Below are 21,824 nucleotides of genomic sequence, written 5' to 3'. Positions count from 1 at the left end.
AGAAGTGTTACAGATGAAAGTTAAAAATGTTACCATTCAAAATTATTACTTATCAAAAATATTTAAAACAAAACTCCTTTAGGTTAAGCCTTTCTTTAAGTTAAACAGTTTAGTCAATTAGTTTCAATCCCATGCAATTTGAAATTAAAAATTGACAATATTTTTAAAACATCACTGTAAAGCTATGTATTGTGTACAATACAGTACAATGCATTATTGAACAGTTTTAGCATTTTTCACTTTTCTTTTAAAACTGGTAAATACTTTTCTTACACACACACACGTAAGTTCTGAGTAAATTATATTTTACCCAGAATATTGTTCAAGGGGGGCATGATCAATATAATTTCAATGTTGTCAAAATACTACTTTGTTTACATAAAAATACACAACCATTCACAAATTCATCTCTTTACTGATGTCGCAACATTTGGCAATTGCGTAAGTGAGAATAAACGTTAATAAACGCAAAGTGTATACTGACTGTAAGAAAGGTCAAGCTCCTTACACAGTCGGTTTTACACTATCAAAATATTGTACCATTATTGACCACTCAATCTGAATGGGCTATGCGCCAGTGACAAAACTCATTGCTAACCCGGAAGAACAAATGACTCACTTTTGCAAGTCAATAAAGTCAAGTTTAGTTGACTGACCATGACATGTACTGTTTTATTGATTGAATTATGAAAGAACAGCTTTAACAGAAACTTCTTTTTTGCCAGAACTATCATATTTTTAAATAATCATTTTAACATTCCTTTTAATAAGTTACTGCACACATTTAAATGAAATGCAAATGGCTAGCTTCAGTGCTATACCAATTAGAGTTCTGCTGACTTGCGCACATGTAGTGAACCTCCTACAAATTTCAACAAATGCTTAAGAGCTATAATAATTCCTCTTTGGCTTATAGTACAGCATTAACATGAGGAAACAATAGTTAGAATAGGCACCAAATAAGCGATGAAATTACTCTTAGGGAGAGATCTTGTTTTCCATCCCAACCCTGTGAAAAGATTTACAAACAGTAACATCCATTAGTGCTGGTAGAGTAACTCCTGTAAGTCTTATTGGCACAGGTGAAAGAATAGATGTAGATATATTTGCACAGCACAACTTCAACCCATTACCCATCTGTCTGCAGAACTTTCACCTGAAGATTAATTGGCTAACTAATCTGAGTCCTAATAGTCACTTGGCTAGTTATTGTCTTTAAGACAATAACAAGTGCACTATAATTACTTGATCTGGCGATAGCCAGGGGATTATACCTGAAGAATATTAAATGATGTTTTCAACATTTTTGCTGTTTATAAAAAAAATCTTCATATAAAGTTTCCTAAAATGTATTTATTTGCATTTCATAAATTAACAGTTGTTCATCACTTACTTGAATTAAAAAAGGCAATTCTCCCTGCTTTCCTAGGTCCTACACTCAGTCCTACCTTTATTTTATTGATTTTGAGAGAGAGAATGAATGAGCGTGCGAGCATGCACGCTAGCTGTGGGAGTAAAAGAAATACTATTCTCAGGGCCCCATATATTCTGCAATTCTCTGGCTGCTTAATTTGCTGCAGAATTCATCCTCTGCTGCACAACTGTGCTCCAAAATCTCAGTATACAATTAAAAAAAAGTTTTTAAGCTCTTATGGAATGTTGCCTTCCACAGTTCAAAAAGAAAAACTATATTTCTGAGATATGCCTTATGCATCTGAGTTAAAGCCTTATGGATTCCATGATTTCATAATTATGGAATTTGGCACACACTCTCTCATATACAGACACATGCAGCCTCAGAATTTTCATTTTGCTACAGCTAGATGCCTAATGTTTTGTTCCCTGTCTCCTTACCCTGCTGGGACCTGTTCTCACAAGTCTCTTGCTTTTTTTTTTTTAAACTGTGCAGCTCAGAGTATAGTGCATATCTAACCTAAAGGCTCTCTACTCATGTAAAAACGTGTCATTATTATTAGATAAATACACAGTATATTGTGAATGCTGTCAATGTACACATAGTAAAATACAATACTTACCAAGGTGTTTTTAGCACACCTATTATAATTTCATAATTACAAAAGGGATATTTTTTTGTTCAACTTAAATTCCAATATGTTTATGCAACTTAATCATAGAATATCATGGTTGGAAGGGACCTCAGAGGTCATCTAGTCCAACCCCCTGCTCAAAGCAGGGCCAATCCCCAAATAGATTTTTGCCCCAGATCCCTAAATGGCTCCCTCAAGGATTGAACTCACAACCCTGGGTTTAGCAGGCCAATGCTCAAACCACTGAACTATCCAATGAAAGCAAAGAAAGCATCAGCTGATAATTTAAACAGGAAATCCTCATTTTGGTACAGTATGTTACATCTTCTTTAAGGCTTACAGAGAGAGACAAGAATGAAAATAATCCAATTGCCAATTTTAACCTCACTAAAAAGAAATGTCAAGATAAATGTTAAAAAATGGAGCATATGAGAAACAGATTTCATAGCTATAAATATCTATTGGAAATTTCATTGTTTGCGTTCTTTATTTTATTTACAGAACTACGAAAGGCTTAGGTAAGAATTACAACATTATTATCCAATTATTGGTTAGTATTCGTGGTCAGACAATTCAACCATAATAATGTATTGGTTTATCAAGACCTTTATGGCTAATGTTTGCCCAAAGGAGGATTTGAACAGTTTTCTTGAAAAAACACAGTGAGCTTTGATTAAATATTTAGATAACTAAAAAAGCTTATTCATTGGAGTACAAAGTCGTAAACTAGATATTAGGAATCTACTGGTTTCTTGCTGGCTGAAGCCCAGAAAAGTCAGTTCTCTAAGCTAGACTGCAGCTTTTCAATTATTGTAGTATGTGCACCTGTTGCTGGATATCGAGACATAACATCTATATTATTAACTGAGATCAAGTCACTGGTCTGCAACACTGTTGCAAGATAAATGCCTTCCACATATTAAAAGAAGTCTTTTCTTTTCATTGGCTTTTGTTTGTAAAGCACCTCATTTGCAGTAGACTTTTTTTTTTCCTTTCTGATTCACTGCTGTTCTTAATTAACAGTTTGTAAGCTAACATACACCATGAAGAGAAAATGTGAGTTATCAGTGCTTCACTAATTATACGAGACCCAGAAACCCCTTTTAAAAACAAACAAAACAAAATCAGTTCATTTACCTTACCACAACCAAAATAAAAACATCATCAAGAATAAAATTGTGTCTCTTTTTGGTCCAAGTACCTGAAACTGGTTTCTGATTAAAACATTAGTGAGGATCCAAATGTAAGGAGAAGCAATGTAAGTTTTCCACTCCATCTGTCCATACAAAAATAGGATTTTTAACTGCTTATTTCAGCTTTATTTAATTCAGAAGTGAAAAACACATTAGGCTTTACTCCAGGAATTCTTGTGTTGTTCTTTAACACCAGAAAGGTACATTAGTATACGGATACCCTGGCCTTTATAAATTAGGCCTACATTCCACATATCCTGAAGATGCTAAATAATGTGGATATGCAAATGTTCCCTAACTTTACAAAGAATCACAAGAAGATTAATTTGAAGTCTACAGAACACTAAATACTGCCTTATAATTTTATGGATTGCATATAGTTACACTCTGAGATGGCTAAAAAAAGTAACTGGACTGATCAAAAGCTGCAGGTATCCAGCATGGGGCCTGAATTTGTCAACCATATTTTCTCAAAAATAGCATCACATTTCAAGTAAGTTTTAATATAAATTTGATAGAGCCACAACACTTAAGCATATGATTAATTTTACTAGCATGGGTAGCCCAGTTGATTTCAACAGTACAACTCGTGGCAGTAAAGTTAAGCATGTACTTAAGTATTTGCAGGAACAGGACCTTAGACATTTTAAAGTACTTGGTTTTCAACCCCAAGGTCCAAAAAGCACGCTCAAGTAGTATGGGACCCTAATATAACCCACCCATTTTTTAAAGTAGCTTACAGCTTTTATAAAGATATAGAGAATCTTTACTATAGAAGTACCTCATAAATAGCAGCAGCCTTCAAAACGCCTTCTCAATATAAGCTTTGAACATAATTAAACCCCATTTTAAAGACAGTTTATTATCATTTAAATTTGTGTAATCTGAAAAAAACAGGTTTTTTAAAGAAGCAAGCATAGTATTAGGAAGTTAAATCTCACAGACACCAGCAGAAGTAATATTTTTTTCTGGCCCATCTGTAACCTAAGAAATTTTAGTGTGTTTTATTAAAATAGTCATTTTTAAAAAACAGATTCAATAACTATCTTGATTACTTTCCTTAATCCATGTAAAAGCATCACCAATCTCATGTGCAGTATGATTTAGAAAGAACAGCAAGACATAAAGGAGCCAGTTTACAGCCAAAAAGAGGAAAATGTAGGCTTACTGCAACAGATCCTTTTTTTTTTTTTTTTTGGTAAAAATTTCCCCAACATGCAAAATTTTTATCACTCCTTACCCATCAGCAATGTTTATCGTAAAGCTGAATACAGCACATTACATTTCTCAAACAACTGATTACCTTGTCCCAGGACAGAGGAATGGAAATTAGTTTTTAAAATATTGTTTTCAGAAGTCATAACTTGTCTTTGTTTTTGCTTGGGAAACACTTATTTCCCACCCTCATCATCAAGAAGGTTGAACCAGCCAGTTTTCTGAGCAGGTTGTTCCAAGTGCTGATGTTGGCTGCCATTTTCAAGTGATTATGGTACATTAATGACCTATTCAATGTGACACCGAGGTAAACTGGGTTTTGGATCATGCTGCAGACGCTGGTCATTGGAGAAAACTCATGGCTTACGCTTGAATTATACAGATGAAATACACTAAAAACTGTCTTAGAAAAGCTCGGCTACAGGTGCCATCATCTACAATAGTCTGCCAGGAGCTACATTATCAAGACCTCGTCAATTTCTGAGAAGGACTAAGCTTGGTAGCTGCAGCAGATGTCATTGGCATAGATAAACTTGCGCAAGAGTGTAGTTGGCAGGTCGTTGATGTACAGGTTGAACAGTATCAGTGAAAAAACTGGCCACGATCCATGAAAACAGCAACCTACCTTTATACACAGACCTCTTCAATCACCCGCCAGCTCACCTGTCTTCTAGATGCCCTTTATAATAATTTATGCTACCACAGGACATGACAGTGGAATCTAATTGGTGCAACGAGTGGTCAGTGACAACAGTAGTTAATCATTCTCTCATCACTGACCCACCGTCTGTCCACCAGGTTTTGATATGCCAAGGCACCTGTCGTCATCTCTGAACCAGTTTTGAACAGGACCGGGCAATTGTGCGGCCAATCTCTTTAAATGGGGTTTTTCTAATGACCCTATCATATAGCAGCATTCAACTTCAGACTATGTCGCGTATCCTTAACGAGTGCCCACTGATTTATTTTGACAGTGGTCTACCGGCTCTCCACCTGACTGATGATGACACCATCAAATGGCTGGGCACATTGTGCATACCGTGAGAGATCAAGAATGTGTCTAATGCATAACACACATTCCAGCAAACATTCAGCATATCTACAGCAATGCATTTCCCCTTTCAGACTTAGTTTGCAAAGACAATCACTTTTCTCAACTATGAATTAACAGAATCTCCCTGATATCCCCAAAAACTTAGAATAGCAGTGAATGTTTAATAGGTAAGTGCATCTTATAAACAAATCTACAAGTAATGCCTTTTTTAAAGAATAGGAACATTTGGATTTTTTTTTTTTAACTCAGGAGGATCAACAACTTCCATTTCAAAGATTCTCACATGTATAAAACATTTTATTTTTCAAGAGATGTCATTCATAATGACCATATTTTCCATTATGTGCTCCAAACCCTCTTTTCCACATAATTCATTAGAGAAAATAAATAATAGATTCAGATTTCTAGAGGCAAATTAGATTTCCTTCCATAGTAGCTGCAAATAAAAATAAATATTTAGATATGGCTCCCCCACACAGGCATAAAAGGGGTTAACCATGCCTTGCCCCAAAAGGATCAATGGAGAAGAAACCTACAAGCAGCCCAGAGAAGCTGTGGGAAGCACAGCCAATCAGGGAGGAGTTGCAGGGAGCAACCAATCCAGTCCCAGTAGGTTCACATAAAAGAGAGCTGCAGGGCACTGGCAGAGTAGAGTCAGTTGCTGCTTGGAGCCCAGGAAGTAAGGACTGTGTCCGTGGAGGACTGAGAGAACTGCAAGTACGCTGCACAAAGCAATGGCTGGCTCCTGAAACTGAGCAGCTGAGTGCCCTGAGGTGAGGGCAAAGAAGGTGGTAGGATGAAAGGGAAGTGGCCCAGGGAAATACAGCATCATTGATGGACATTACAGAGGAGCAGCAGGAAACTTCTATTTACAGGGTCCCTGGGCTGGGGCCCGGAGTAGAGGGCAGGGCTGGGTCCCCCCCACTGTCCCTTGGGGAAGTGGCTGGACAATAGAATGGTGACACGCACCCCCCCAGGAAGGGGATATTCAGAGGACTAAGTCGCAAAGAGGGCGCTGAGGTTCTGGGAGCTGAGAAAGGAGCCAGAGGCGGGAGCAGAGACAGAGTGATGGGGTGCAGACCACAGACATGGGTGTTTGCATTGAGCTAATCCCCAGAATAACCAGGAGTGGCACCAGTCTGGCAATGAGGGCTGCACCCCGTGACACATGCCTAATAATTGAAAATAAAAGTTAGATGACAGTTAACTGCTACACCTAGTGTCTGTCCAATTTAGTGTTGATGCCTTGTTTCTCTCTCTTTACTGTGTCTTAGTCTATAAAGGAGACAGAAGTTTACCCCTGAAGAGGTTTATTCCTACATTTACAATTTCTTCTGAGTAGAGTATTAGGAAAAGAGCTGTCTTGAAAGATAGTTAAAAAGCAGTTTTATACGTTGTACAACATTTGTTTTCAGTCTACAGTAATTCTCTAAGCAAGAATTGGAAAAATTTTCATTACTCACAGCTAACATTAGCTTTCTCTCCTCTTACTCCTTCCCCATACCACCCCTGTAACTCCTCCCACCAGAATATTTTAATACAGAGCAGCTACTGCTTTTATATTTTACAATCCCAAACAAAGCTATTTGGGTCAGAAATACAAGACCCAATGGATTAATAATTTGACTGATTTTTTTTAATCTAGGAGATGTTCATATTGTACAATAAGACCAAGCAGCTTTTCTGAATTTAATAAACCGTGTTCTCTTCAACTAGACTCAGCTATTCTAGCTGTACAATGATGTACTATGAAAATAACTGAAGTCTGATCAGTATTATTTTTGATAGCTCCCAGGATGCAGTACAATCCCGTGCTGCCTCCCTCGCAACCCCTCCCCCAAAATATAGCCTTGTTTGGTGTTGTATCTTCAATGATAATTGCAAATACAAACATCCTTTCCAAGCCTTTTATGAAGTATTACCTTTCTCCAACATTACTCCCCAATACAAGATAGCTTAGAGCTTACTCTCCACTTGAAAAGCTGGGGGAGAGGCAAATTAAACAAAGCTCCATACCCTAGCAATATGCAATAATACGTTTGTGTAGTTGCCACTGAATGAAGCGGAGGGGAATAAAGGGAGGAAGGAAGGTTTGCTTTCCCATGCAGGGGCCAAGGTACCTCAACTTAATCAATTCTCAAAATCTATAGAGAAAGCCCATGACCTTCAGGTCATTCACACACAGGCTTAAGTGGTTCCAAACTATTGCTCAGACCCTCAACACCAGACGTGGGCAATCTACGGCCCGCGGACCCGTCCTGCCCAGCCCCTGAGCTCCCGGCCAGGGAGCCTAATCCCCGGCTCCTCCCCCGCAGCCACGCGGGCCGCACTCTGGCCCGCCGCTCCCGCTGGGCAGCGTGGGGAGCACAGCTGACTCTGGCCAGGTATCGCAGCTGCGAGCTCCTGCTGCTGGTAAGGGGGCGGGGAGTGGGGGGATTGGGTAAGAGAGTGGGAGGTCCTGGGGGGCAGTCAGGGAGGAGGGGGCGGTTGGATGGGGCTGAGGTTCTGGGGGGGGGGGGCGGTCAGGGGTTGGGGAACAGGGAGGGTTGGGACTGGGAGTCCTGGGGCGGTCTGTCAGGGGATGGGGATGTGGATAGGGTCGGGAGGGCAGTCAAGGGACAGAGAGCAGGGGGGGTTGGATAAGGGGGTGGCATCCCAGGGGGCAGTTAGGGGCCGAGGGAAGTGATCAGAGGACGAGGAGCAGAGGGCGGTTGGATAGGGGGTGGGAGTCCGGGGGGGGCTGTCAGGGGACAGGGGGTTTGGATAGGGGGCAGGGGTCCTGGGAGGGGGCGGTCAGGGGACAAGGAGCGGGGGGTGGATGAGTTGGAGGTTCTGAGGGGGCAGTCAGGGAACAGGAAGTGAGAGGGAGCGGAGGCCAGGCTGTTTGGGGAGGCACAGCCTTCCCTACCCAGCCCTCCATACAGTTGCGCAACCCCGATGTGGCCCTCGGGCCAAAAAGTTTGTCCACCCCTGCTCAACACCCATGACAGCATGGCTCTCTGAAAAACTGTGCTACCATGCAATCCCTGGCCATTCTCAGGCCAAAACCTCTCATGGATGGGTTGGGAGTATATAGTGGGAGTGTGCATACGAAAGAGAGTCTTCTGTTATACCAAAAATCTTTGCTGAGGCCTGATGTAATAAAAAATAGCTCTTCTCAAGGTCCACCTGCTCCTTGCCTATCACCTAAGAACTACAGAGCACAAAACACGTGGCCTTTGCACAGGTGTGTTTTCACAGGGTCAGAAGGAGAGGGGAGTTATATTGTGTGGGCTCAACCTCCTCCTGTGTGTTCTGAATATTTTATTTTAAACAGATAATTCAACAAATGAGCCAGGGTCAACAGGCAGCATCTCAAGTACTTTTCTTTCCTCATATTACTTTTTAAAATTGGCAAACATTGGCACAGTGCTTTGAAGATGCAATGTGCTTTGTAAGTACTGAATTAAATTATTTTAAATATTAGAATACTTAATTCCATTAGCAACTTGATTATATGAAATTTGAAACTAAAATGTAGTCTGCATGTAAAATATTTGTTTATTTAACTTCCAGTCACCATCAGTGTGATAAAGAGGCCCACCGTTGCCAACAGCCAAAGTTCACTACTCTGTGTCAGCAACTCCCATCAGGCCTGACACATTCACCACACCTAACACATCTCTTTCATGGTATTTATCTATAAATAGAGTACTGTAAGGTATCTAAATGAAAGTTGGTGTCAGGCTGATCATAAATATCATTGTAAAATATATGTATTGATTATAATAGGTTTTCTGCCAGACAAAGCATGGCTATGTGTCTATACCGATCTCTGATGTAAATTAAGCATTGTAAATCAAAACAACAGGAGCTACATTTGCATTCCAAGTCAACATGAGGATATGAAGTCAACATGGGGGGGTAGGACACTGGAAAACAAACAAAGGGCATATCGAACGTTTACTGGACTATAACTGGAGACAAGACAGACATTTGATCATCTATTTACTGAGGAAACCCCTTGAAGGGCATGGGAAAACCTGTGATCTGGTTACTGAAAATCAGCAGCTCTGTCAGAGACTGTATCCTTGGGAAAAAATCTACTTTAATAAATAGGAAAAGTAACCATTAAGTATAGACCTGGGGTTGTGTTTTATATTTTGTTTTATATGTGTAACCATGTTTTCACTTATTTTTATTCACAATACTTTAAAATGTAACCTTTGATAATAAACTTATTATTGATTCACTGTAAATATATTTCAGTGCTGTAATGTTATTAAGGACCCGATCCTGAGTTGTACCAATCAAGCTGTGTGTATACTATTCCTTTTGGAATAGCAAACCTGGTAATTACTGTTAGTGTCCAGTGACAGGAGCTGGACATTACAGAGGTACGCTTCAAAGGAACTCGGGGACTGGGGCACACCAAGTATTAACCTGCAAGGCAAAGTAAGGGATGGCAGAGACCTGAGTAGACTGTGTAGATTCTATAAAGATCAAGAAAACAAAATTATCCAAGGCACTACTTCACAAGAAAAGTCAAATAGTGACAGTTCTAAAATGTGCAACTTCACTGTATGGCATATAGAGAGAGAAAACATGTCCTCAAATGACAAAAAGGAACCTGAAATGTACCACACTACTATAGGGCACAATATTCATAAATGGTTAATCTTTCATTCACATTGAAGCTCTCACAGTGTGCAATCTGAGCATAAGGATTTTAGACGGTTGGTTTGGGATACGCACTTGTATTGTCAAAGGAAAGGGAGCACCAAGTTGACTATTTCATTATAAAATCTGAAATCTTTTGGCTTTAGACATGGTCAATTGTTACTCATACTTCTGTAGTCTTCTTGTCATTTCTGATGGTTTATATCTTTCATTCTTTCTTTGTTCAAATATTATTGGCATTCTATCTTAGCCAAGCCTTTTTTTTAAAAAAAATCATAAAAAAAAAAGAAAAAGATATAACATCAACTGAAGTGAAGAGCTGAGGTGTTTATAAACAATCAAGATTTAGAACACTAAAAAAAAGTACAAAGAAACAGAGCTTCTTTAAATAAATACCCATACTAAAATATGTAAGTTAGCATGAAATCTTTACCTTCTGTCACAATACAGTTTTCTCTAGACTCATACAGGTCTCAAAATCTAGTGCGTAAAACAATGCGTTTTTTATTATCTAACAGGTATGACAGTGTAAACAGTACACATAGCAATATATTAATATACTTATATTCTGTATATTCCAAACACACACTTACTCAGTAAAGAGGATTTGAAAATCTCAGTGCCTAAGTATTCCATCATAATCACACATGATCTCTTAATCACAAATATGAGCGCAATGTGACTCTTTAAATGTATCTAGAGCAGTGTCTCTCAACCATTCCAGACTACTGTACCCCTTTCAGGAGTGTGATTTGTCTTGCATACCCCAACTTTCACCTTACTTAATAACTACTTGCTTACAAAATCAGACATAAAAATAGAAACGTGTCACAGCACACTATTACTGAAAAATTGCTTACTTTCCCATTTTTACCATATAATTATAAAATAAATCAATTGGATTATAAACACTGTACTTACATTGCAGTGTATAGTATACAGAGCAGTATAAATAAGTCACTGTATGAAATTTTAGTCTCTACTAACTTCACTAGTGCTTTTCATGTAGCCTGTGGTAAAACTAGGCAAATACACCGCTACCTCGATATAACGTGACGCGATAGAACACAAATTTGGATATAACGCGGTAAAGCAGTGCTCCGGGGGGGGTGGGGCTGCGCACTCCGGTGGATCAAAGCAAGTTCAATATAACGCGGTTTCACCTATAACGCGGTAAGATTTTTTGACTCCCGAGGACAGCGTTATATCGAGGTAGAGGTGTATCTAGATGAGTTAATGCGTCCCCTGGAAGACCTCTGAGTACCCCTATGGATGCGTGCACACCTCGTTGAGAACCACTGATCTAGAGTACATAGTTAATGAGAAAATTTGCTCTAAAATGCTAAATTAAGATCAGAGTGCTGTGCAGAGCCTGACTAAAGTTTGTACATTAAACTTTTCCTTTCTTAGCAAATATCTTTTGCAGGCCAGGCCAAGCATGCAGTGTTTCTAATAGCAATTTCATTTCTTTTAGTGCCACCTGACTGTGTGTAGAAATACTTCAATTCTTTTGCACCCATTTTTTTTCTTTTCATAGAAAAGTTTTACATTCTCCTTAGAAGAGCGAGACGTAATTGTAATGTTTTATGTGATTACAGAAGAGCCCAAAATCTCTGAAGCTTTTCATTCTCATACTTAAATAATAAAAATACTGTTGTTAATTTAATTGTGGTGGTTGAGCTCCAAGTATTTTTTTTCCTTCAAGCCTTTTGTACATCATACACGTTGTCTCATTAGCCAAAAGGAAAAAATGTTCATTTTCTTCCCAGATGATCTCACTAACTAAGTAGACCCAAAAAACACCAAGAAGCACATGATTTAGACTGTAAACAGTTTCATACAACAGAACTTTCTTACCCTTATTATAGTCTGGCAGCCGCTTTCCCTCATTATCCACCACATAAGCAGTTGTAATCTCATTAACAATTTATGGAAGACTTGCAATTTATTTATTTTTTACATAAGTCACTTAAATCATTCACTCCTTAAATTCAGGTAAACACACCATTTCAATGCAGTCTTTATCTAGGCTTTATGCACACATCCACTTGTGACAAACTTCAGGCATTGCTGAACTTCACTCCAGAATGGTTGAGAGTTTAATTTCCTGCCTCTAGTTAGATACTAAGCTCAAAAACATTTCAGTCCTCTAATTTTACCATAAAATTTGAGTGCACAGATGTAAATACAGTGTGTGCGTGCGCGCATGCACAATGGTACCAAATTTCCATTACTCTCATTCATTGCTGCTGCTTGTCTGGATCTCAGTTTAATAACTTACTAGTCTGCATTGGTGAGAAAAGAGAATAACTTATTAGCATTAAAGTGGCACCCATTATTTATTATTTTTCTTGCAGTAGCACCCAGGTGCTCCTGTCATGGATCATGGTCCGTGCCCCACAAAGAACTTATCTAAATAGAAGACAAGAGACAACAGGCAGATACAAACAGATGGGAACATGAGGTGACAAACAATACTACTCAACACAAAAAGCAGAGGTCACAGCACAATAACCTATTCTCCAGAAGCCCATATCAAATCCGGGTTCCACTGTAATAAATACTGTACCCTGTTACCAAAGCTCCCGCTCCCTTCCCCAAACAGCTTGCAACCTAAGGCCTTGAGCCTGCAGCAGATTCATTCTTGAGGCAACAGCACTTCCCATCATCTCACTGACATCAAAGGCTGCCCAGACTGGTTGTCAAGCCAGGTCTACACCTTTGTGGACTAACTTTTAAACTCCTGGCATTTCTCTTATAAAAGAGAAATCAAATGGTAGCAAACCACAAGTTGACTGGTTGCAGTTGTGAGCTGGCAAACCATTTCACCAAAAAAACCCAGCACCAAAGCTCAGCAATTAATGCTAGCAAAGGCCACCTTCACCACCAAGCTGTCATAGGAGGCAGGAGACATAGCAAGTAGAATCCTCTGGGGGATAAATTCCTTTTCAATGGCTCCAAGAAAAGGGCAGCAGTGTATGCGTTAATTAATGGTTCACTTGTATACACATAAATTACATAGACAAACAGGAAAAATATATATAGTAGTACACAGAGGCTTTGCTAATGTTTAGCTATATATATTAAGATAATCCAGTTAAAATGCACCAAGTTCACCTTCTCCTTGTTAAAAACTTGTTTCCACAGTCTGAGGGCAAGTGCTAAGATTTGGTTTCTAAAAAGCTAAAGAGCAGTCACCTAATATGTTCTCTCTGGTGTAAAAAAAAAATTAACTGTTGACATAATGAAAAAAACTGGCAAGATATAGCATCAGGAGGCACTGTAGTTAATCAGCTCTGTCCTACAATGAGGATGGTGAACAACAATCTATTTAAACTGGTTCTCCCAGGCACCTCATTCTGAAGAAATCATGTGTCCTGTAACTTTTCCTATATATCTATTTTGTCAATTTTATCCTTGAATGACTGATGAAGTATTCAATCAACTTCAAACTCCTGAGAGTCCCATCCCAAAACTAATTTGCATTACTGATAAACTAGATAGTGTCAAAACACTATTTTGACAGAGAATTTACATAAAGAAAAGCAAACATCTGAGTAATAGAATAAGAAAAATAATTAGGGCTGTCGATTAATCGCAGTTAACTCATGTGATTAACAATTAATCGAGATTAATCGCAGTTTTAATCGCATTGTTAAACAATAGAATATCAATTGAAATGTATTAAATATTTTTGGATGTTCTTCTACATTTTCAAATATATTGATTTCAGTTACAACCCAGAATATAAAGTGTACACTGCTCACTTTATATTATTATTTTTATTACAAATAATTGTACTGTAAAATGATAAACAAAAGAAACAGTATTTTTCAATTCACCTCATACAAGTACTGTAGAGCACTCTCTTTGTCATGAAAAAGTTCAACATATAAATGTAGATTTTTTTTTGTTACATAACTGCACTCAAAAACAAAACAATGCAAAACTTTAGGTTTGACTTCAATGCTTAACAGTTTGCAGCATCAGGATCTAATGTCTTTCCTGTTTGTGGGCATCGGCAGTCACAAAATAAACAGTACTACCTCTGAAGGGGAGCAAAATCTCAAGGATTTCTCATTTGCTTCAATAAGACCTCTTTTTGAAATTATAAAAGATATGGCGTCAATGGACATACTTTGACACAAATTTGTACCAGCATGGCCTTCATGCTGACATAGGCTATATTGCTATAGATTTACACTGCTATTGTTTCACTATATTAGTAGGACAAGTTTTCACCCTTTTCTCCACACCCGACACACAGATTCCAAACATACAAGGAAATTAACAACTTCCATACAGAGCATCAGACACAGTCAAGTTGCTTCTTCATACAGAAGCCATTAATCTTAAATTCTATCTCCTCCTCCAGACTGGAAATCTGATGCTTTTCAACTACAATTCCTGAAGATGTATCATGAACCCAAATATGCCAGGTATGGCTTCATAACACAGTGAAGTAAAAATTCAGAATAGGGTTACCAGATAGCAACTGTGAAAAAACGGGACAGGGGTGGAGGGTAATAGGCGCCTATATAAGAAAAAGTCCCAAAAAACGGGATTGTCCCTTTAAAAACGGGACATCTCTTCACCCTAATTCAGAATGATATACAAGGTCAAGCAGAATATCACAGGGCAGCCAGGTTTAACCCTAACTCTAACCCTAACCCTAAATCAGCTTTTATGCTCCAGTTTAAACAGGTCACCCACCTAATGTTCATTGTGCTCCAAATTTGAAATGTAGTAAGACTTTTGTCATGTTTTCACTGTGACTGACACCAATCCTTTTACTTCATATAAAAATCACATATTGCTATTGACTGTAATCCCAAATCACATGGAATAGACTATTACGCAGTCACATTTGTGAAGAGAAAAAGGACAATGTCAACTCATATAGTCCAAAATTTAGATTTTGTAAAAATAATATTTTATTAAAGAGCCCAAAACAAAAACAAACTTTTCCCTAAATTTCAAATATAGTCAACAGGAGCCATTTTTAATTAAGAGTACCTCTGATGCAGTGTTTGCTATGTGAACTCTAACATACTGAGAACTAAAAAGGGAGCCTGGTAAATTGAAAGCTACAATTGATCTTCAATGTTTAATCTGAGAGAAATTTGAAAATAATGAAAACTAAATTCTATTTTTAAGTTACTGAAAGTGAAAAAATTAAGGCAGTCTTTTTAACATATGCAAGGAAGTATATGTTGATTATGTCCCTTTAAGCAGTTAAATTAACTTGTACATACCTGCATGGTGGTAAAAACATGGAGTCCTTCATAAGGACAGATCCAGAAAGAAGAATATACCAACATCTGGCAATAGTGTCTGAACTGTAGGAAAGAAAATCAAAATAACTGATATTGTCATCTATTTGAAAGCAATATAAAATATGTTATATAAGTTATCACTCTGGTACTGAAGCTCCACATTTTACCATACTGAAGATTTAGACTGTAGATTGAAGTCCAAGAGCATTGCTGATACACTGACACAAATTAACATTTTATGAGTATTCATTTATATTGAAATGGAATGGCCTGTGCAGAATTTTAAGCTGAAATTAACTTTTACCCTAAATCTTAGAATATTTTGAGCCAATTTAAAAATGAATCTTCAAAAATAAAATTATATTAACTTGTATTTAAAACATTTTCATCCCAAAGCATGTTACAAACTACATATACAAGAATGATTTCACCCTGTACTAAAATTCTTTAGCATTTTAACAGTGCACAATAAGTTTAGGACAGGATGCGAGAAAAAAATATATATCCCACAACAAACTATGGGATGAAATTAGATAAACTATTTAATGGTCCAAACAGGAGTTTAGCAAATACACTAGAACTAACATACCTAGCTATTTCTAAAGTGCCACAGGATTTTTAAATACCAATAGCAGTCAGATCTAATGTTTAAGTTCCCAGTGCTAGAGTGCTTCCCCTAGGATCAAGACCCCTCACAACATGAAGAGGAACTGGTCGGTACCAACTCCAAGGAAAGGATGCCATCTACTGCATCACCAATACCATGTCCATGAGAATGTCAGGTTTTCTTCATGTGTCATCTATATACATTTGAAAAATATATTTTGGAGGCGCGTGCGCACGCACACACTTTTAATGTGAGCTATGTGGTCCAATTCTGTAGGCACTTCTGAAAATCTCAACCAATATATTTGTACAACCACTTAATTTTCAGAGTTACTAATATACTTATTTGCAGTGTTGTTGTAGCTGTATTGATCCCAGGATATTAGAGAGACAAGGTGGGTTAGGTAATATCTTTCTTTCACCAGCAGAAATTGGTCCAATAAGACAAGCTTTCAAACTGTGATGCTTTGGGAATCACTGAGACCAATAAGGGGTTCTATCACCAACTTGCTTGTAACTTTGGGTGTCTTAATGCTATATTGCTATGGTGGCTCGGAGCTCTGCCACCAGTAGCCAGCCTACTGGCGTGGATTGCACCCTCAGCAAGTTTGCTAGGTGACACTAAACTGGGAGGAGTGGTAGATACGCTGTAAGGTAGGGATAGGGTTCAGAGTGACTGACAAAAATTGGAGGATTGGGCCAAAAGAAATCTGATAAGGTTCAACAAGGACAAGTGCAGAGTCCTGCACTTAGGAACGAAGAATCCCATGCACTGCTACAGACTAGGGACCGAGTGGCTAGGCAGCAGTTCTGCAGAAAAGGACCTAGGGGTTACAGTGGACAAGAAGCTGGATATGAGTCAACAGTGTGCCCCTGTTGCCAAGAAGGCTAACGGCATTTTGGGCTGTATAAGTAGGAGCATTGCCAGCAAATCGAGGGACGTGATCATTCCCCTCTATTCGGCATTGGTGAGGCCTCATCTGGAGTACTGTGTCCAGTTTTGGGCCCCACACTACAAGAAGGATGTGGAAAACTTGGAAAGAATCCAGGGGAGGGCAACAAAAATGATTGGGGGCCGGAGCACATGACTTACGAGGAGAGGCTGAGGGAACTGGGATTATTTAGTCTGCAGAAGAGAAGAATGAGGGGGGATTTGATAGCTTCTTTCAACTACCTGAAAGGGGGTTCCAAAGAGGATGGAGCTCGGCTGTTCTCAGTGGTGGCAGATGACACAACAAGGAGCAATGGTCTCAAGTTGCAGTGGGGGAGGTCTAGGTTGGATATTAGGAAAAACTTTTTCACTAGGAGGGTGATGAAACCCTGCAATGGGTTACCTAGGGAGGTGGTGGAATCTCCTTCCTTAGAGGTTTTTAAGGTCAGGCTTGACAAAGCCCTGGCTGGGATGATTTAGTTGGGGATTGGTCCTGCTTTGAGCAGGGGGTTGGACTAGATGACCTCCTGAGGTCCCTTCCAACCCTGATATTCTATGGTAAAGGTCTCAACCTTCCACCAGCCTAGTTACTCCTTGCAGGGTGACCTCAACCACCCCCTCCGGTCCCAAGTACCCTCCAAATCCATCTCCCCAAGTTCTTAACCACCACACTCTTAGACTTTTTCCTTTCATCTCCCCCAAACGAATGAAACCTGTCCCTATTATCAGTTCACTTTGGAGGGACACACTCCACAAAGTTTGCACACCAGAGACCTGCTTGTGGTAAAAATAAACACAAAGTTTATTTAATAGAAAAATCATAAGATTCAAAGATGAAATGGTAAGGAAAAGAAATACATACGAGTTATATAGAAAATAAACAAAGATGCAATCTCAGGCTTTACATTTCTATATTAGTTAGTTTCTCTTTTCTAATACAGATTTCCTATGGTCTCTGAACAGTTTCCTAGCATGTCCTGTCCTAGAGAGAGGATCCAATCTTTTGCAGACAGCACCTCTCTTAGATGTTGTCCCTCAGTTCCCCAATGTCCTTCACTTCAAACCCCTTCTCTTTTACGAGTTTGCAGTTTTTGAACTTTTTTTCCCCCAAGGTCACCTGAAGAAGAGCTCTGTGTAAGCTCGAAAGCTTGTCTCTCACCAAAAGAAGTTGGTCCAATAAAAGATATTACCTCACCCACCTTCTCTCTCAAATAGACTTTTAATTACTTTTGTCAACCTTAAATGTTGCAGTATTTTGTATTTACAACAACAGTAAGACAAAGTGTACATATATGACAATTTGTTGGTTTATTCTGTACTACTTCTGAATTATGGATGATTTTATGAAATTGTAACATGAAGTTACTATCATGGAAAGCCTGTATGTAGATGGATCACCCATGAGTTAGCAGGGCTGTGTCAGACATCTGCTAGGCTAGAGACAATGGTGAATGATAAGCACTCAACAATGGTCTTTTCAAAGCGAAACACACCTTGAGTCTATGGGATAGCTCTACTTGGTAAAAGATACTTCCTCCTCTTGTCTGATGGAGGTGGGGATTGGAAGTAAAGGAAAGTTACCAGGAGGCAGAACAAAAGAAGCAGGTGACCCCAGCAGGAGTCTATAAAGGGAGGGTGAGTGAGCCATTTTGCACCAGAGTAAGATGAGATTGGTTGCTGCAGGGCAGGGTAGGCAAGGGGATAGAGGACTCTGCCTGCCTACTTTCCTGAACCTCCAAGGTCTTACAAGGGAAGGACAAGCTAGGAAGTGAAGGACATTTACAGTTTTGTATGATCTGTATTCTCCTGTGCTTTACGTGATTAAGGATAAAAGAACATAAAGATGTTAGCCTTGGCAATGTGTGCATGTATTGTGTTGACTGCTTCACAACTACTGCATGCCCCTGAGTGAGTTAACACTGTAAATCTAAAAAAGCTTCACACATTTTGGGGTGAAGTTCTGGGAGAAGGGTGTATTTAATTAACAAGGAGTCTGAAGGTCAGTGCTGCACCCAGAGGGGTTCCAACACTCAAGGTGCAGATAGAAAGTCTGCACCCTGAGAGAGTGCACCTAGGGACCCTGAGATTGGGCAATGGGCAAAAAGCTCCAGGAACTTGTAACAGCCAGGAAATCCAGAGCACAGAGCTTGGATTCCCCTCACAACAATCCTAGTCGGTGATCAGGAGGGGGCACTCGTTAGGATCTGTGATGACACACATAATTTGACATGCAAGCAAGCACTAGATTTCTCCACTATGAGGGTGATGATTGTGGCTTAAATGTACTTACCAAAAAAGAACTTGGTTGCCCTTGTATCTTTCATAGCGAGCACTTGAAGACATTATTCTGAGAAAAATGACATTTTAATTTAGATTTTAAACTCTAAAAATGTTTTTAATCTATTAATCTTTCAGCAATATCACTTTCTTTAAGTATCAGGGGAAGTCATATGAAAGACTAGAAATTTGGCTTTGCTTCTTGAACCATAACTTCAAACTTAAATGAAATTTTCATTATCCAAATAGATAACACACAACATATTCTCTGAGTGTTTAAATCACTCCTACACACTGGAATTAACCATAGCAACAGTATAAGAACATAGGTACTTCTGATGCATATTTTGTGCTTTGTTTTGTTTGGCTCTTATTTCATATGTGCGAAGATAATTGGAATACACATATTATTAGAGCATTTGCAACAGAAAGTTAAATAGGATATAATTTGTACTGGACTATGCTATCCCCCCGATCCTTTACCTTAGCTGATGTTCCCTGAGATGTGACAATATGTCCATTCCATGAAGATAAGAATAGATAGTATTTAAGTCCTGCAAACAAAAAGAAAATATCACTTATATGCAATTCAGATGTTAGGCGTATCTAATTTTCCCAATATTTGCCAAAATTATTATGCAATAATAATGTTAACATATTTAACAATGCTAAACATATTTTTGAACAAAAAAAATAGAATAGGAAACAGTTCAGGGCAAAAGTAGGCCTGCAGAGCCAACCTACTCTAAGCAGTGGACACAATAAAACTGGTTTGCAACTAACATTTAAGTACTTCCATGGGCAAGATCCTGATGTGGTTTGTTAGTCATAACCTCTGCATGTACAGCATTTATATAGAAGCATAAACGCATATAGCTCTGTACAGTAAGTAGAAGACACCAAATAACAGTGCCTTGCATCCAAGGCCTTACATCACCACTTTAAAGTTGGGTATACTTATTTTACAGAAGAGGCACAGAGAAGTTGAGGAAGATGCTCACAAATCACATAGCATGCTAGTAACAAAGAGTCAGGACAGAATCCAAATAATGTACTCCCTTTGAAACATCTGAATGATTCTCCTTCATCAAACTGGAAGTGTTGCATTTTGAGGCACTGCCTTCTCCTCCCATTTCTAAGACACTGGCTCCAAGACACTCCCAATCCTTGCCAGCACTGAAAGCAAGAGACCTGCTTACTGGGACTGAGCCTTTAGTCAAATGCTTGTCAGCACAGACCACCACCAGAAAGGCAGCAGATTATCACCATGAGTTATTTTTACTAAAGAATTAAGCTCTATTTCTAGTAGTAACTCGAGGTAGTAAGCATTCAGCAAGCATTTCTTCAATTATCTTCATTAAACATACATATGTATACATCTGTGAAGCTAGAAGTACAATGTGCTGTTTGCAGCCGCTAATATATTTTTCAGCCACCAAATTAAAACATACTACCCCTAAAACATGAAAAAAAATTACTTTAAAGATTGGACCTCACATGAAAATACTAATCATGAGATACAGTTCTTTAAACCTCTCACTGCAAAAACTCTCTTTAGTCACAAAAATATTTGTGCTGATAGAGTAGACCACATGCTAAGGCAAAAAACACTAGAGCTATTCAGCATTTAATTTACTATCCAAAACAGGTGTGCGATTAGTTAGCATTGAACCCATGCATCATACAAGACACACAGAAGTGTAAACTCTCACCAGCTTGAACATTTGAAAACATGTGTTCCTAAGTTTCCAGTGACAGGGGATGCTATTTCTGCAACATATGCAAATAAAGTATGAGTGTAGGCTTTGGAATTTACAGTAGCTTTTTTGAGAAATTTCTTGGCTTAGTACTCAGCTTCAGAAACATGGTGGATATGGATTCTGTTCCATAAAAAAGAAAGGTCATGGATGGTTTGTATGTGAGCTTTATTACAGTTTCAGATTCCTAATGCTATGAAAGTTGCAAAAGTTACTGCTTGCTTAATAAGCGATCTAAAACTAAAGCATCTATCAATCAAAGGGCTTATTAGCATGATTTAAAGTTCCAATGGTGAATTGCTGCATATCAAATCTTAAGCAAAGCCCTTTTATTACAGGTTCTATTGTAAATATGTTCTTTCCACACAGAAATATTACAGTGATAGACATTTTTGTGATCGCAATAAGCGATGCATGTATTTTTCAGTTCAGAGTATGATGAAACATTACATCAATGTACTAGTTATAGAAAGTAATCTTTGAAGAAAATCAAGTGTAACTACTGAAAAAAAAAACAAGCCTTCAACCAAAATTTAAAAAATCTTCACGATATACTATAGGGCCACAGTTTATTTTAGCATCATTACTTGAAATACTGTAGTCACAGCTTTTGTACAAGAATGTGTCAAAACAATATTACCTTATAACTGAATTTTTCTCCTCATATTTCACTACTTAATGTGTGTTTTTTAAAATCCCAAAAATAAAGTGTTGTAAGTAATCTTTGAAACTCAGAGCTTCCACTGCTTTTTAACGATTTGTAAAAACACATTCACTCTCTATTGACAAAGTAGTTTTGATCAGGACA

At 38.4% G+C, this 21,824-nt stretch overlaps 1 protein-coding gene across 1 annotated transcript in view; it reads right to left on the bottom strand.

The window, feature by feature from the left end:
* RAPGEF6 (Rap guanine nucleotide exchange factor 6) overlaps positions 1 to 21,824 on the bottom strand; it is a 236,294-nt gene that overhangs the window by 161,344 nt on the left and 53,126 nt on the right. Inside the window, exons 2-4 of the mRNA XM_065410106.1 lie at positions 19,743 to 19,813; positions 19,273 to 19,329; positions 15,425 to 15,508 (exon numbers count right to left, since the gene is read on the bottom strand). Of these exons, the coding sequence (XP_065266178.1) occupies positions 15,425 to 15,508; positions 19,273 to 19,329; positions 19,743 to 19,813 (212 nt within the window). The remainder of the gene's footprint in view (positions 1 to 15,424; positions 15,509 to 19,272; positions 19,330 to 19,742; positions 19,814 to 21,824) is intronic.

The sequence above is a fragment of the Emys orbicularis genome, chromosome 8, assembly GCF_028017835.1.
Source record: "Emys orbicularis isolate rEmyOrb1 chromosome 8, rEmyOrb1.hap1, whole genome shotgun sequence".
NCBI lineage: Eukaryota > Metazoa > Chordata > Testudines > Emydidae > Emys > Emys orbicularis.
This window is presented reverse-complemented; position numbering and strand designations above follow the sequence as displayed.